The sequence below is a fragment of the Anthonomus grandis genome, chromosome 6 (genome assembly GCF_022605725.1).
Source record: "Anthonomus grandis grandis chromosome 6, icAntGran1.3, whole genome shotgun sequence".
Taxonomy (NCBI): Eukaryota; Metazoa; Arthropoda; class Insecta; order Coleoptera; family Curculionidae; genus Anthonomus; species Anthonomus grandis.
In genome coordinates this window covers 27,874,518-27,892,669 of record NC_065551.1, presented here as the reverse complement: position 1 = coordinate 27,892,669, position 18,152 = coordinate 27,874,518, and the positions used below count along the sequence as shown (strand labels likewise).

General features: G+C 28.8%; 1 protein-coding gene and 1 long non-coding RNA gene across 3 annotated transcripts in view; one reads left to right on the top strand and one right to left on the bottom strand.

Moving 5' to 3' along the window:
* The window catches only part of LOC126737084 (unconventional myosin-XV), an 81,596-nt gene that overhangs the window by 48,875 nt on the left and 14,569 nt on the right, over nucleotides 1–18,152 (top strand). For both annotated transcript variants that reach the window (XM_050441788.1, XM_050441787.1), the window contains exon 33: nucleotides 1,044–1,277. In XM_050441788.1, the coding sequence (XP_050297745.1) occupies nucleotides 1,044–1,277 (234 nt within the window). The remainder of the gene's footprint in view (nucleotides 1–1,043; nucleotides 1,278–18,152) is intronic.
* The window catches only part of LOC126737087 (uncharacterized), a 51,101-nt gene that overhangs the window by 20,313 nt on the left and 12,636 nt on the right, over nucleotides 1–18,152 (bottom strand). The gene's annotated exons all lie outside the window — the stretch shown is intronic.

Sequence of the window (18,152 nt, the reverse complement as noted above, 5' to 3'; positions counted from 1 at the left end):
TCTTTTAAAAAATGTGTCTTTATCATAAAAGCATTTTAGAAAATTTGTATATTATTGACGTCCCTTTTTATAATTTATTTTTTATCTTTTAATTTGCATAAAACATTATTAACCTTCTAAAATATCATTTTTTTACATTTGGAACTCAAACGAATTATTTCCATCAAAACTTTTTTTTCACCAACAACGAAAAACGAATATTTCTTGTTTCCGTTTATTTTAAACCTCCATTGTAAGGTTTTTTCATAGATACCGGTCGATACTTCTGTAAATAGTTCTAATTGAAATTAAAACCAACAAACCATGTGACAAAAAAACAATAAACAGTTGGACATAACGCTTTTTGATCCACTACTGTGGATATAATGCGTTTTGTTGTGGTCAATATGGGACATAATGCTGGATGTTGTAAACATTAAATACGGAATAAAAAAGATTAGACCCAACTGAGCAGTTTTTTCACTTAATATAAAATAAAATAAATAAAACCAAGATACGAGAAATAATTTTAATAGAAAAACTTCTTGCTTGAGAAAAAATCTAGCTTGGAGCAATTTTATATAATTTTTTTTTAAATCTTCGTTGATTAAATTCAGAAGTAGGATATCAGATAGCTCTTGTCACAATTTTTTTCTCGACCCTTAGCTATTTTCTTCTACAGAAACACGATGATCAAGATTTTCCAACATAACAACAACAAGCACTGAGCACTTCTCGAGTGGATATAATGCGCTTTGATAAGTTGCTCCTCATTTACATGAGTTGTTGTCTTCAAACTTCTTATCCAGGATGTTATTAATTATTATTGATTTATTACACTTTACCCTTTAACCTCAGATATTTTATGTACCCATTTTAAAGATTAATTTTCATCTAAAAGCTTCTATGTTGAAAAAATTATTAATTTCGTTCATTAATTCATTACATCATTATCATTAAGTTTTAAATCAATAATATATCTTATTACCAGTTCTTAAGCTGTAAATAAAAAATAAACTCCTCGCATTTAAGATTGCAACCTTAAATCCATCTATTTTTTACAGCTTTCTGACGTTCAACTAGTAGCAGTTTCACACTGGGGAGTACATCTAGTAAAAAGGGAACAAACGTACCTTCAAGTAATCAAGTCTTTTCCATTGAACGAAATTAGTTCTTGTACGGCTCCTAGACCGACTACCGTGAGTTTGGATGGACCTCAGGGTAGAATCAGTCTACACACACCCAGAGCGCAACAACTTTCTGAGATGGTCAGTAGGTTTTGTGCAGAAGCAAAGAAGGTAAGTGAATATTCAAACAGTCAATTAATCTATTTAAACATGCAAGTTACAGAGATATTAATAAATATCTTGCATCTATTTATTGGGACCAAGTTTTATGGTGGATATACAGTGTATAAAATGGTGAATAGATTTTATGGGCATATAACTCTTGTGATAAATCCAGTTTGAAAATTTTTTTGCTGAGTTTGTAAAAGCTGAGCAAGGTTGGTTTTATAAATATGTTTCATTAAAAGTATGCAAAATCAAGTATACAATGATTTTTGTGCTATTATGCTAGAGTACCTTAAATATTTATCACAAACGCAAAGCAAATGATACCAAGAAATATGAAGTATTTTCAAACTTACGTTAACAGTTTACATAACAATATCAGTGGATTATAAAGGATTAAGTAGAAGGACTCCTGAAGAGCTAACTAATGCTTTTGGGGACCACTTTGGGTCCTGTTATACTGATTTCTCCTTATACAATTAAATGTCTATAATAAGCCGAGTTATTTTTTATAATTTTTTATACATAATATAATCCATACAATATATCTTTTTTTTTAATCCACGGAATATTTTTTTAATGCGTTGTATTTTGTTATAGGTAAAACATTTACTCTTTAAAATTTTGTTTTATTTAACAATTACTAATATATACTTTAAAACTAATCAACAAACTTTTTAAAATAAAAAAAATATTCTGAAGAAAAAAGTTAAGGAAAAAAAAGCAACTTGGCTCCTATGTTTACAATGCACGGTAACCATTGTTGCCATTTTGCGTTGTCCCTCTAGATATTTTTGCATGTGTGTGAAACTATAATATATAAATAAAATATATATTAATATATATATAAATTATAGCGTCCGATCGATATCTAGTAACCAAAAGCAAGAACGCAGCATATGTCGTATTTATAGTCCGCACCCCCTATTATTTAATGGACCTTTAACCGCCCATATCTATTGATATTCCCAAGCAATTTTAATTATTTTTTGTCCAGATATTAAAAATAAATAATTAAATCGATTCAAGGTGGTTACAAACTAAGGTTTTTTTTGTTAAAATTAATTAAAAAGTTAAAGAAATGAAAAAGTAAAGAAAGACAAGGAAAAGAAAGAAAAGAAAAAAGTCTCAAAGGATTTGGCTAAAAATTTATTAGACTATATTTCTAATTCGATTTGTGGTAATGGTATTTTTTAAATGGTATTTTTTTTTCTTTTGTTTGTTGGCTCTAATATATTTATTTTAATAATTATTTATTTTTTTATCACGAGAAATTATGAGTTTAATAAAATCTCAATCAAGTATTATAATTTTATGTCAAAAAAATATATAAACTAAACTAATTATATAAACCATTTTATAAATTTCTGGTTTCAATTCTGATTAAAGTAGACTCTCATTAGCAATATTTTTTATTACATAGATGAAAATATCATAATTTTTTAAAAAAAGTTAATCTAACTGTATGTAATTTTTTTTTCTTTTTTAATAAAAAAAAATATTTTAATTAAAAATACTTGATTACATTTGAATAAAAAATCCAATAAGATTTAACTGAATTTAAAAGATTTTCATAAACAAAATAGCCGTAAAAAATTACGAAATAGGTGAATTTAACGTTTAATCAAAAAACTATAAATTAGACATTAAAAACTTCAATAGATTTTCTTTTTGAACCTGTTTTAAAAATTTACTATTATGACCACAAATTATAGCAATATTGTATCAAAAATAATTAATACAACAACAACAACTAATTTAAGAAACCGCAGCCATACTAATTAAACAAAATAACCACATTAAAGAGGAATGCAGAGGCGTAACTAATATAACATATTTTCCACTCTGATTCTTCTATTTATTTTTATTAATCGATGGTTGCAGGTAGCGTGCTAATGGTACCTATTTTCATACATCGTAATGGGCTATATTAGTATACCGACCATATTACCGTGAATATTAGTGCGAAAAATGCATTCAGTTTTCGAGATCTTCCTTATTATTAGACGATGGAAACTCTCTGTTTTAAGTGGGTTTTGAGAAGTTTATCATGCGTGTTTTTTATGATTTCTTTTGTTTAAAAACAGCTTTTTTTGCACGATACCAATGTAAGTAACGTAAAATTTTCATATTATATGAGGTAAGATCCGATGGTAAGATATCCTAGACTCACTATTAATATCGTGGAAGCTAAAGGAGATTTGCTTGCTTGCGAACACTGTGGGTTATTAAAAATAAATAAGAAATTAGTTCAGAAAGCACCAAATAAAAATACGGTTGAATATTAATCTATCGACATCTTATGAAAAAAATATATATACGTAAATACAGTAACATGGAATATTGGGCAATTAAGCTAAGCTAAGAAAGTGTGTTGAGGTTAAGTACAATATGTAATTCTAAGAGCTTCAATTTAGGAATAACACACACATCTCATAGGTGAAATGTATAATGAAACAATCTTTTGTGTATATAGTCTATATTATCTTCCTATCTTAAACTCCTTTTGGCTATTACGCATGTGTCTGGAAGGTATATCAAAATAATTTAAAAACAACAGATCAGAACAGTCAGTAATATTATTTAAAATTTAAAAAAAAATAAGGCAAAAAATATCTTTAGTGCTCTAGGGTTGGCAGGTTGTAAATATTTTAAAATATGGACTTAATAATTAAGTATATTTATCATTATAAGCATCATTTCAACAACCTTTGGTGGGTCTTGGCTGACTGACTATTAAGGATCGTATTATATTTCCATCGATCTCAGATCTGCAACGATTTTGTCTCTCCATCTCATACGCGGATTTTGTTCTCACACAATTTGAGTCTGGTTGGCGGTTGTCGATCTGCATGTCCAGCCTATCTTAACCGTTCAGCCTTAATTACTTTGATAAGATCTACTTAATTCCTCATAGAGCTGAGTCAGTTCATTGTTTGTTTCCGTACAGCACTGCTCTGTTCTTGCATCTTTGAATGGTCCAAAGGTCTTTTACAAAACTTTTTGTTCGAAAATTCGATTTTTGAGGTTAGTTAACTACTTCTAAAGCGTCCATGCATGTTAAGCTGCATTGGATGTTATTTTGACTTTATCAGATATAATGTTTAACTCGTTGATTTTAGCCTCTTGGTACCTAAAACTTGTTACCCTCTTGAAATTGTACTTTTCCATTGTAACGTTTTGCCCTATCCTAACTCATTTCGTTCTTTTGCCAACATACATTCGATTTGTTCTCGGTAATGTTAAGACCCATTACATCCTCCTGTCTTTTAACTTTATTAAATAAATATATACAGTTAATTGCTATAAATCTTAGTAAGTTGTGCTGGACCAAATAACTGTGGCATATTCCGTGGTTGGATTCCTATTACTTCTATAGAGAAGTTATTACAATTTCTTTGAAGAAACCCCAATGACTGCATGCCCTTCAAATTGTTTTGCTCATAAGGTTCCATAAAGCTCAGCCTTTTATTACAGGTTGATGAAAGCTGTTGTTTTATATTTTCCATGTCATTTATATTGATTTTGTATTTAATGGAATTGTATATTTCATATTAACAGATCTGGCGAACAAGCATTTGTCAGTTTTCCATTAGAAAGTGTGCACTGCAAAATAGCATCTAGTAAAAATTAATCTTTCTGTACATTCTGAATATCGCAAGTTTTACAATATTCAAGCTGTCAGCAAATATAATGCCTAGAACTCCGTAGAACTTCTGTTTCGTCATTTACAAATAGAATGAATAGAAGGAGAATGTACTCCTGTGGACCTCTGATGTTATTAAAATATCAAGCCTCCCTTTGAGAATGTCACAGCGCTGACAGTTTAGTCTTCAGGTTATTCAAGCTTATTCTATTGCAGGCCTTGGAAATTTTCTACCACAACTCTCATAAAACCAAACTGACTGTTCAAATTTCGAATTTGAAACCAGAATAATCGTTGCAATCTAAATGAGTTGGCTAGATTTTTTACAAATCAATTAATTTATGCTACAAAATAAACTATCTTGGGCCGAGATATTATTCATATGGTTAAGTCTGCTAATTTGGCCAAGCTATAATACCTCTAATTAGGTTTCTATCAATTAGCATATTATTTCAAAATGTGGTTTAATAAATTTTAATCTGAAAAAATAATCCATAATACTTTTAATATTATATTTAAATGGGTTGACACAGAAATCTGCATTAGTTATGCATACAGCATAAGTTTGAACTATTGAATGAATGAGTTTGACTTTGAATTATAGAAAGTCAAGAGAAATGTATTAAAAAAGATAAATGGCAATTTTAATAATTTATTTCTCCTTAATAAAATTTGAAATGTTTTCATAGGAAATTGAGCAAATAAGCTTTCGCAAAAATTAACCGTGATGGTTAAATCAAACCTTAAAAAACATTATGACGACTGAAAAATAACTACAAAATATTAGGCACATCATTGCATATATTACAGTGAACACGTTCTATCATTGGTGATGCCTATTTACTTTTTTATTTACAATAAAAGCATATAAAAAAAGTAAATATTCACATGTGTATATTCTATGTAGATATTTTTTATACTTAGGAATACTTATTTTAAATCTCTAGAGTATCCAAAATAAAAATGCCTGAAATATTTTACGTATACGTATACGTATATATTCATAATTGCCATAAAAAACTTTTTTCAATTTACAGTAAATATTATAATTGTTAAATATTGATAATTACAATTTCCTCAACTGAATTCTAGTAAAAAGAGAAACAAATAGGACTTTTAAAGTGTATCTTTAAGTTTTCGATAGTTATATTTTTAAATGTTTCGAAATTTAACATAAATTAGAAGTATCATTCAGAATAAATAATAAATTTGGCAATAAAAGTTAAATCACCAAATAATAAATCTTTTATAGAAAAAGTTAAAATTTATTCAATCGTTTTAAAATTTATTAAATTAATTAGACATTTAGATAGAGACATCAAGACCAATATCTTATACAAACATACTCAACTTTACTTACAATTTTTGCTCTACGTACCAGTAAAAAGGACAACTTCATTAAAATTACAGTAAATAATTAAAACTTTTTTCTAATTGATAAAATAATTAATATAAGTTATTTTACACTTAAAGGTGTTAAATCTTTACGCATGTTTTTTATGAAAGTTTTTTTTCAAACCCTTAGAGCATATTTCTATTTTACGATTTTATTCAATTGCTATGAATTTATATAAAATATCTGAATAATACAATTCATTCTATTTTGCAAGTGGTCTAACTATTCAAATGCCTGTTATATGGTTTCATCTACGTATTTTAGTATTAAAACAATCGCTTTATTTTATGAAAAAATACTTTAATTCAATTACTATAGAAATATTTCATTACTATTTCTGCTTTAACTTTATTATGTAAGTCGGAACATATTTACTTCAGTTTCTTTAAATACTAGTAGCATATAGATGCAATATTTGAAAGCATGTTTGTAAAAAATACTGGGAATGTTGCAATAAACAAGAGCAACATTTTCTTTCTATATTATTTTTTATAACATTCATATCACGTGTCGCGTCACTATTTTGAAAAAAAAAATATTTTCAGTTTATGATAAAGATATCCTACCTCATTTTTCGTCTCATAATTTCATAATACTTGATGGTTTTGTCCTACTGCCTGGCATTGTTTTCCTTAAAAGTAACTTTAGTAGTCTATGATAAAGTAAAAATATTGAAAATTACCTTTTAAGGTTTAAATGCGAAAATTTTAAAAAGTACTTACTTAAATTGCGTCAAACCAAGTACCCTTGAAGAGAATTAAAAGACCTTTCCAATAAGGTATCACTCGACCCCCCTTCCCATTTAAGATTTTAGGGGTAGTGCCATCCCCGCTTAGGGGGTTGTAGGTGGGAAAGTGATTTTGTGATTATTAAGTGTCCCCCTCGAAAATAAAATCGACGGGTCCGAGCGTTATTTTTAAAAGTTAATGGACTGCCCGTAATTGGCTCTGTTTCGTTTTCGATGCGCCACTCGGTATAAAAGACATTAATAAAACAAATGTCATTATCTAATTTTATTAAGTTTGCCATCTCGTGTGTTATGTACTTTTGGATACGGTATACTGTATCTAGGAGGGCATTTTTTAATTTTCGTAACATTCCGCAATTTGCTAGTGCTATTCAACCGAATATAAATTATCCATAAATGTACGCATTTGTCTTAGATATTCTAAAAAATAATCGATTATCGTCGTTAAGTATCAGAACTATAAGCAATAAAATAGCATTAAATTAAAAGCAAAAAACCCTATTCCTATTAAGTCCATATTAACTGAAACTAAGAAAACCGCACTGTATGTACCGTTTCGCTTTTTGATTCGAACTATAAGAGATTTCTCCACACATTTCAGTTATTTCGTCTCCTAAAAAGAACTTTTATAATAACTCTCATAGAGGAAACATTTATTTATCCTATGCACTTTCTCTTAGGCGAACGTTTCAATTGAAATTCTTATGCATTTTCGTGTAAATTGTAAAAAATCATTAAGCCAGTTAATTGTCGAAAATGCATATTTATTGATTTATTAGCGGTCGCGTTAATTGACCGTGTTAAAAGTAGTTTGTAGTTCCAAGGATGTTTAATTAGAACTAGTGTATATTTATTATTTTATTTATTTATACATAATAAACAAAGACATTCTTTATTATTACATTAGCTTAATTACTGATGAACTTTTGAAAGCAATTTATATGAAATTTCTATATTTTTTATTCACACTATGTTAGTAATTCTTCTTTTATTACATTTTCTAAATTAATTTTTTTACCATTAATTCTTTGACTTTGGTTAAGATTTGTGCAGAAAGCACCTGTTACGTATATTAGATATACTCTGGCATGTCCTACAAAACAGCCATTGCATTTAAATGGCCTACTATGTCGCCTCCGTTAATATTTTAAATATTTAGTCAGAACAAATTTTAAATAAAGACCAGGTAACCAGACATTATAAATCCATGTTTAATATTTAATGTGTTTTTCTTAAAATCGGGTATGATATTTTTAATTGTAAGTTATTATACAGGATATTTACAAAGTAGTCGTTTATTTTAACATCCTGTAGAAAGTATGATTTATCACAAGCATTTGATTATGGTTATTAATTCATGGAATACTATGCTTAGGATGACACTGGTTAAGAGAACAGGTAGATTATACTGAAATGATTTACATTTAAGGCTAATTGATCCTTAATTTATCAATAGTTCTTTCTATTCATCTTAGAATGATCATAATGACTTACCCATTGATACAACCATTGGTATTAACATACTTATACAGTGAAATCGAATATTAAAAATTATTATTAACATTGAATAAACAGCATCAAAAGCAATAGTTTAAGCTTCCAGCCAGCCCAATTTAACCTTCCTAACCAGTCTCAATTATTAAGCTTAATTATATTAAAACATAAAAAATCGAATATTACCTTATTTATTTGCAGTTTTTACTTTATGAAATATTATGCTATAAACGAGGAAGTATACAATGAAGCTAAAGTTCAGAGATCATCGAGTAGTATCCGCCATTCTGCAAATGTGAAGATTAATCCTTAAACCATTATTTATTCCGTCTGTAAAAGAATTTTTTTTACCTGGATGATCTTTCATAGTTATCGTAGATGTTACAAAATTATAGATACACAAGCATACTTAATTCTCTTGCCAAAATATTTAAAAGTATTATACATGAAGATCTTTTAAAAAATATCAATGATAAAATTTCTGATCAACAGCATGCTTTTCTTGTTGGAAAGTTTACAGTTTCAAATTTATGCAAAATTACCACATAAGCGTTTGATGCCGTGAATAATCAAATACAACTTGACACAATATATACAGATTGTGCTAAAGCATTTGACCTGATTAACCATGACCTTCTAATTGTGTGTCTGGCGAAGATACTTTTTCCAAAAAGACATGTACGTTCTTTGTCGCATATCTTTCAGATAGTACACATTAAATTAAAATAAGTGAACCATTGTCAAAACCATACATTGAAACCTCTGGAGTTCTTCAAGGAAGTAATGTTGGTCCCTTACTTTTTATTGTCTTTATTAATATAATAGTAAAATGCATGAACATGCAAAAATAATCTTCTTCTTAGTTTTTGCGGATGATTTTAAGCTTTTCAAGGAAATCGTATCTTTATCAGATTGTTTCCTTCCTTCCAATTGGTTTTTACAAAACAAAATGTATCGGAACACTGGAAAATTGGTCACAGTAACTTACATAAAAAAACTCAAGCCTATATGTATGTAATAACTTTGACTACTCCATCAGCAACTCAGTTATAGAACAAAAGAAGGAAGTAAAAGATATAGGGACAGAGTAATTTAAAATTTACATCTCATCATGAATCTTTTTTGTTATTAAGGCATATAAAAATTGGGTTTTATACTTCGTAAATCTAAGAATTTGAAACATCTAAGCACTGTTATAAAACTGCAATGCTGTTGTTAGGCCTTACTTAGAATATGTGGCTATAAGATGGTTACCTAAAGCTCATTGTCGTTCAGAGTATATTGAACGTGTACAGTAAAAATTTCTATTGTTTCTATACCTAAAAGATAATAATGCACGTTCTTCCCTCAAACAAGTCATTCATGTTTCTCTAAGATATTAATTTTTAATCCGTGTTAAAATAGAAGCTTAAGCAAATAGAACATATAATGTACTTATGATAACATGTTTTGCCTTAAGGGCATCATTGGACCTAGAACTTTTCTCCCCAAATTATAAACCTTAAAAAGCTTGTCGGACATTCAACACAACATTCACAATATAAACATTTAATGACTAGAAAAAATTTAATAGTTACTAAAATATAAATAAATTGGATGGATAAAATAACAAAAATAGATGGCATTAGTTATTACAAAATACACGGTACTACATGATAAAATTATTGGTCTACTATATTACTAAAAACAAAGTGCGAGTTATACGGCTGTTCCTCATTTACACATATAAAATCAGTGCTTCTTAGGGCTTTGCTTATCTCAAAAAATTTTAAAAGATCAAGCTTTGGCCCTTATTACATGCCTGTAGTAATTTTATGCCATCCTCCGGTGGAAATTAATGTTTTTTGGCCAACAAATGATTGGCAGAAGCAGATTTGAAAATAGTTATGTCGGTAAGGTATTTAAAAAACTGATGTTTGTGTTCTTTGATTCTCTGCGAAGTTTTTCGGCCAGACTGACTCCGAGCATTTAATTTCGTAAAAACCGGAAGATAACAAAAGGCATAATTTGTCTTTAGTTTTACCTAAATGCTTTTTCAAAGTATTTCTGGTTGAGAAATAACATTCGACGGCGTAAAGATCCTAGCTGTGACCATAATGTCTATACGTACTCACAGATTTTTCTGTTTTCCAAAACTCTCTAATAGAAACATTAATCTATGATTTTTATTTATTTTATATTAAACAACATAAATTACCAAAGATGCCCTCGTATTAATACATTTTTAAGTTCCTAAGGTTAGTCCTAGATGTAGGCATGACAATGATGGGCTGTTTACTATTAGGCCCTCATTCGAGAGTCCTTCAAATAAAATGTTAGAACATTGTAATTGTCTGTGTAAGTGTAATAATACTGACTTTTTTAACACATTTGTAAGTGAACTTAGAAATTGACTAATATCTTAATGTGTGATGATGTCGCGAAGTCAAAAGATGTATTTCAGCAGCAGTTATTATTTTTGACCTTGCTAATATTGTTATTTCAGTTGCATTTTGTTATTTTTAAATCGTAAGTGGCCACACCACTATGCAAATAAAATCTGCGATATCTAACTTTCCTATTGAATTTCTATAACCTAAACAATTTCCGGCCTTCAGCCAACTTACAGGCCCCTTACTGGTCATCTAGTGGGTCATCGCGAACTATCAGAGCTCATCTACTTCTCGCCAGCAAAACGAACCGCGACGTTCCATCGAGTACTCGATTTCGGTACGCTCTGCGGTGAGCATCTTCATTCACAGTTATAGCGGTTAAAGTAGCGCGTTTGTTTTTATTTTTTGTTTTAGAAGATGATTTTTCAAATTTTTTAATATAAATCGCGAGCAAAATGAGTAACAAAACGAGCTGGAAAACTTACGCCGGGAGTAAAAAGAACTTGTGCGAAAACTTCAGGGCGAACTCGCTGGATAGTTTGGCCAACTCGTCGCATCACTCAGAGAGTTTAAGTGAGGAGAGTCTGGACTCTGACTCGGGTGATGGAAAGGTGGAGAGTAATTCGTTTCAGGTGAAGTGTGAGGTTTACTCGCAGGATGCCTGCGGAAGCACCAGGTGAGGAGTCTTTGAATTGAGTGATTTGTCTTGTTTGGAGTGTTGGGACCATGGACCACGGATGGCGCGTACTTTGAAGAAAACTAAAATGAGCATGTTTCAAAATTTGATTTTAAATTATGAAAATCACTCAATATTAAAAAAATAATTTTCACGCAATATATAGAAAATGTGTGTATAAATGTTAATCGGTGCCTTGAAAAAAAATTAAATGTTTTTAACCACATTCAACTTTTTCTAAAATTCAATTCAGACTAAGAAAGTACTATTACTATTACTATATAAAACTGATTTTGACAACCTAGTTTATTTTGTTTATAGTTGGAGAAAATATCAGTCATCTCACCAAATAAAAAAATATGGATATAAGAATAAAGGATATAAAAAAAGTATAATTTTTATAAGATTCTGTGCCATAATTGGGACATCTTATCAAAATTTAATAACTTAAAAAAAATTTTTTTTCACTGAATATTGATACCTTTGATTTTCTGAGAAATTCTAAAATCCTAGGAGAAAAAAATATTGATAATATATACCAAGAAATTTGAAATGAATTTTCCTTAAAGTGGGAGAAGAACTCAAAAAACTATAGACAAAAAGCACTAATTTTCTCAAAATATATGGAATATTTAATTACAAATTAGGAAAACTTAAATAAAATTAATAAGAGAGAATATTCTTTTCAAAAAATCTATTAAGCCGAAACAAGAAAAGAATGCAAAATATCAATTGTAGAAATTTATTTTCATTTTTACAATAATTTACCATGATTTCTCAGGTATCATCTCGCTTGCAAAATGTAAAAACTTTTAAAAGTATCTAAATCAATTTATCTTTTTTTACTAATCACATACCTAATATCCACATATCACAAAAGCCCAGTGATACATCAGTGTATGTAATTCTGATAGAGTTATGTAGATACAGATTTTTGGAAAAGTTAATAATTTGAAAGGAAATATTTTAAATTTAGGGTTCAATGTATGGCCACTCTAATAATCTAGAAAAAATTATTTTAATATAAATATGAACACAATTTGCATCTTTTACCATATTCTAAATATTTTACATTTTAGACATTGTAATAACTTTGCAGACAAACATATCAGACTTATATTCATCAACACATTCTATTTAAATAAAAATATAAGATGAAGTGAACATTTTTAAATTGAAGATACAGAGTGAGCCAATCAAAATGAAACGAGGCTGATATTTCATATACCACTTTTAAAAAAAAATTGCTTGTCGTCTTAACCCGTCTTTTTAATTTTTGAGGGAATAAAGAATTTGTGCATGTCATCAGCTTTGGAATTCAACCCTTCTGCGAAGGTGAGCTTTAACCCCAAATTCTTAAAAGGGATTCTTAAAGGGTCAAACAATACTTTCATTTAAAGGTATTAAAATTCTTTTCTCAATAATTTTTTTTTAATTATCCTTTAAATGAAAATGGGGTTAAATTTTGTTAAGGTTTATTTTCATCAGATATATAGAAAATAAAATAAACCCAAGTTCTTAGCAAAGGCATAGCTCGATGACAGAAATTTAAAAGATAATTGCTAAGGTATTTTAGTGCTAAAGTTAATAAAATAAACAATTACCATTTCAGTATTAATTCTATTTTCAATATCAATAATTTTCAACCCTCATAAAGAAACTAAAAGTATTAATCATAATATTATTTTTTTAATGGTTTTTTATTTCACTAATGGCAAAAGCCATATCCTAGCACATAAGATCCCATCCCATTTTGAGACCATTTCTGGTCTCAAAATTTTTGACCTCTAGGAGTCTTAGGAAGAATGAGTTGTTGATACTTTTGCCAATTTTACTTCACTGAAAAGTTGAGAACTCACCTTTTTAGGTATTTTAGTTAGTAGATAGTAAATATCATACTATAATAGTGCAGAATTATAAGTTGTGAAGTTATATCCCAACTTTTTAATGGTTCTTTTTTTAGTATCCAGTTTCATGTTCCCGAGAAAAGGCCAATTCCACAAGTCCTAAAATTTTCATTTGGCATCTTGATTTATGATCCCTAGTATTCTTCCACTTTCAGACCTATTCTCTTTCTCTTTGCGTATTTTTTGTCTACTGCTACAAGAAATAGAATATATTCCAATAACTTCCACATCTACATTGACATCGTTGAGCCAGGTTTGATCTATGTTTATGATGTATAGTGAAACATGCAGTCAGTAAACCATCTAACCAGTATATCAAAGTCCTAGCGACATTTGTTAGCTTACTATAGTCTATTATGCTAAATATTATTCTCAGAAACATGTTAGGCCCTTATTTTTAGATTTCATTACTAATTTTTTTTTTAATTTTTTTTAATAATAAATTTATATTGGTTATTTCATAATAATAAATCATATAAATATACTTGTAAACTGGATAAATAGACCTATTTCGAGAGTTTTAAGGCGCGCTTACACTAAACCCTATAATTTAATAGCCAAAGTAAGGGTTAATACTTATTTATCTGATTAATTTATGAAAGGGAGAAGAAAGGCACAAATTGTTTATGACAATAAGTGCTCAAATTGTTGGCCTTCTGGATCCCTATATTAATAAAAATTTTGTTCAAAACTTTCCCGGATGTTATGAAGCATTTCTGATCATAATTCAGCAATGATGCGCCGGCATAATCTATTTATTGACTCTGGCTGAGTTTTATAAATTTTGCCTCTAAGTCACTCCGTGAAAAAAATCTAAAGGGGTCTGATCAGGTGATCTTGCGTGCCATTCTCTTGATCCTCTTCGACCGATCCATCTACCAGGATACGTCCGATTTAGATATTCTCGAACAGCAAGGTATAAGGAGGTGCATCATCTTGTTGAAATCTTAACTCTTCGGCAATGGAATTATTATTATTTTTTAACGTTTCTGTTAACGCAGGATTGACGGCGTCGTCTAATAATTGTTGATACAGTTCTCCATTAAGATTTCCTTGAATAAAAAAGGACCAATTAAACAATTGCTATAAATTCCAACCCAGACGTTCAGACTAGATTTGGATTTTTGTCAGACCAGTAATGATAACTGTGACGGTTAACAGTTTCGTTTAGAAAAAATTAACTCATCGGAAAAACCAATGTTAAATACTAAATCTGGATTATTTATTATTTGTTCGGTCATAATCCCGTAAAATTCCAAATGCCTATCAAAATCATCTTCGTTCTAAGAGAAGTCTAAGAGAAGTATGTAGTGGTGAAATTTATATGTCTTTATTTATTCTTAAATTCTGCGAATGCTTGTACGAGACATGACACACACTGCAGGTAATTGCCTGGTGCCTAATGTAGGATCCATATGTGGTCCAAAAGAGCACTTTTCGCAAATTTAACAGCAAGGTTTGTTACAACTATCCATCGATTTAGAGCAATTGGTGTTTGGTTTGCAAAGTGATTCTCTCTTCCTAAACTTTACCACTGGCTCAATTATGTACTTTCGGTCAACATGTTATTTAAAAATAATCTGAGCTGCAACCCAGCACATCTACCATTTTCGTAATACAGTTCAATTAGCAATTGTACTCTTTCTGTAATTAAATAAACTATTTTAGGATTAAATAAAGTTTAGCCACAAACACTTTAAAATAATAAATTGAAATAATTAAACTAAATGCAATTGCTAAGGAAGAAAAAACCGCAGATTTGTAGACACAAACAGCTATTTCACAGCAGAAAAAACTAATAACCATTACTTTTTTATTCAAATAAAGTTAGAATTTACACTAAAAGCGATAAGTCTAGAAAACAATCATTTTTATGTTGAGTGATCTTGGATATAATGAAAAGGGAAGTCCAACCCCATTTTCATTTAAGGAATCAAGTTCACTCCTACATGAGGTTAATGATGAAGTTGAAAATAAAGCACAAAAGACTTCTCCGACATAAAAGTTAACGGGCTTTGTCATTTTTTGAAGAAGCAATAAATAGGTTTAATAAAAAGCAATTATTTTTTTAATTATTCTTTTTTCCTATTTTCTCAAAAATAGCTGCATACAATTAAAAAAAGATGCATTGAAAGAAGAATTCAATTACTTTTAACATGTATATAAAAATCATTATGAAATATTAGCCTTGTTTCGTTTTTAATAGAATTATTCTTTCTGAAAAATGTTACTATATTTTCGAATATATATTTTTGCATTTTATAGGAGACCAGCTTCAAATCCTTATTTAACATCGTACAAATTCCAAGAGTTGATAAACTTGCATCATTTTGCAAAGAATCACGCAGATCATATTTGCAATAGTAATTTTAATTTTGCCAAAGGCCTTATGTCGTAGCTTAAAATGTATTAAAAGCTTGGGAAAAAAAGCAATTTAGTTTTTGGGGTCATTATTTCCTTTGGTTAAAACTTGCAATTTTTTTACAAATTAGATTGGCAATATGTCTATTATCACCTTTAATTAAAAAAAATGCTTTTCGGGTGTGCGTGAGAACCGAGAAGTTATAGTTTATGTCATAACCAGCTGGTATAAGCAGCATTAATATTATAAGTTTTAATGTTAATTAATTAAATTTAAATGTTAATTAATTAAAAGGTATACGGTCTTAAAAAATATTCTATGGGATCCATTCGGTTATTAAACTATAAATTATTTCTAACCTCAATTACATCATATTTCTATTATTATAATAATTTTTAATAGTTTTAATAATCTCCATGACATTGAAACTTTCACCTGGTTTAAACAATAGCACCAATCATTCGGAAAAATATTAGAGAGCTTAAGAAAAAATATTTTAAATTTATAAGAATTATGAATCTAACTCCAGTCTTTTAAGGCAAGAAGTTCTATGGGGTTGCAGCTTAGTAGAAGTTAAGATAATAAAGTAGCAAATTTTTAAATAAATTTAATAGGATAAATACTAGGTAGAGAGTTAATCGTGTGAAAGGAAGATACTGCCAACACTCGACTATACCCAGAGTTGTTACAAAACCTATAATTGCGCATTTTGCGCAACTTCGGTTGCTTTTTGTAACTTTGATCATCTACTTATTGTTGTATACGTTGTGTATTCTGGTTCTATTTTCTTAATTCACTTATATGCTAGTTTTTATCGTAGGTCGATTTGTAAAACTCTTGATAATGTACTCTCTATGCTTCCACTGTATACGGTTTAAAATATATTTGGGTCAAAAATGCTTGTTCCAAATTGATTTTTAAATTAGTATTATGCTGGTAGAGTTCAACCAAAGTTGAAATATAATTTATATTTAAAATAAATGATAAATTTTTTGTGTTTCTCAATCTATTTTCTGTATTTCTACCTCTATAAATATGAAGCCTTTACTCGTTCCATAATATTGAATGTAATACATTGTTCCATATTTATGTGAAGTATATCTGAGAACTCATACTTTGTTACCAGATTTAATTTGGAATCTTAAGACCGAAGATGTTGATTTTGATTTCAAATTTTGAAAAAAAAAGAAAATTATGCGTGAATCCTAAATTAAACCTGTCAAATGAAATAACGACTTAAGGTAACTTTTGATCATGTTTTATATTCAACTTTTTACAAATCTAAGCCCGATTTCCTTTTTTTTATACATTTTTGCAACATTATAGCAGGTATTTCTAAACAATTAAATTAAGATATTTTAAAAACAATCCCTTAAATCATAATTTTGCAAGAGTTACTTTTTTTCCAAATTAAATAGAAAATCTAACAGTTGACTTCTTATAGAAAAATATTTTATCACCTCGCAGATTTGAGGCAACAAAGCCCATGTCCCTCCGTATGTTACGCCACTGGCAATTATTCTAAAAATTGGCTTCATCAGTAATTGACAACTTACTACAGTAACCTGTATGCAAAATTTAATTGAGCTGGTAGTTTAAGAGTTATGATAAATAAACAAATAATTATTCTTAACTTTAACACCCTGTATATTTGTTATTAAGCATTTGTGAGAAAAATTTTATAATGAAAGTCTATTTCTTTTTTAATTCTTTATCAAGTGTTAAAATTAATGACGTTTAAACTAGACCACACTGTATATATAAAGGTGCTCGAAAAACGTGCAGTTTTAATAATAAGCCTTCATTAGGTTCATTATTGTACCAGGTTAACGAATCTTCCATAGTTAGTTTATTCGTAATTTTTTTCTTTTAATTTTCATGCAAAATCAAGCACCTGAAAAATTGTAGTAAAATTGATTTTAAAAATAAACTTACAATACTGTACTTGTAAAAGTAGTGACAAATGAAAAGCATTCGAATGACAGTGTAGGTAACAAAATTTATAACGTCATTTGTGTATTTGTATATTTTACGAGCAATTTTAATAAAATAAAAAAATTAATAAATTAAATCATCACATGCACTAATCTTAAAAAAAACTTTTAGGATTTTTATTTTTAAAGCATCTTATGCACGAAATAGAGCATCTAAAAGGGCATAACGGTAAGCATTTATAAACAAATAGTGCTTATTGTAAAAACTTTTCTGGAGATATTAAAGACCATTGCTTACTATTTATAATCAATAATTTAAAATAAAAATTAAATTATTAACTGCTAA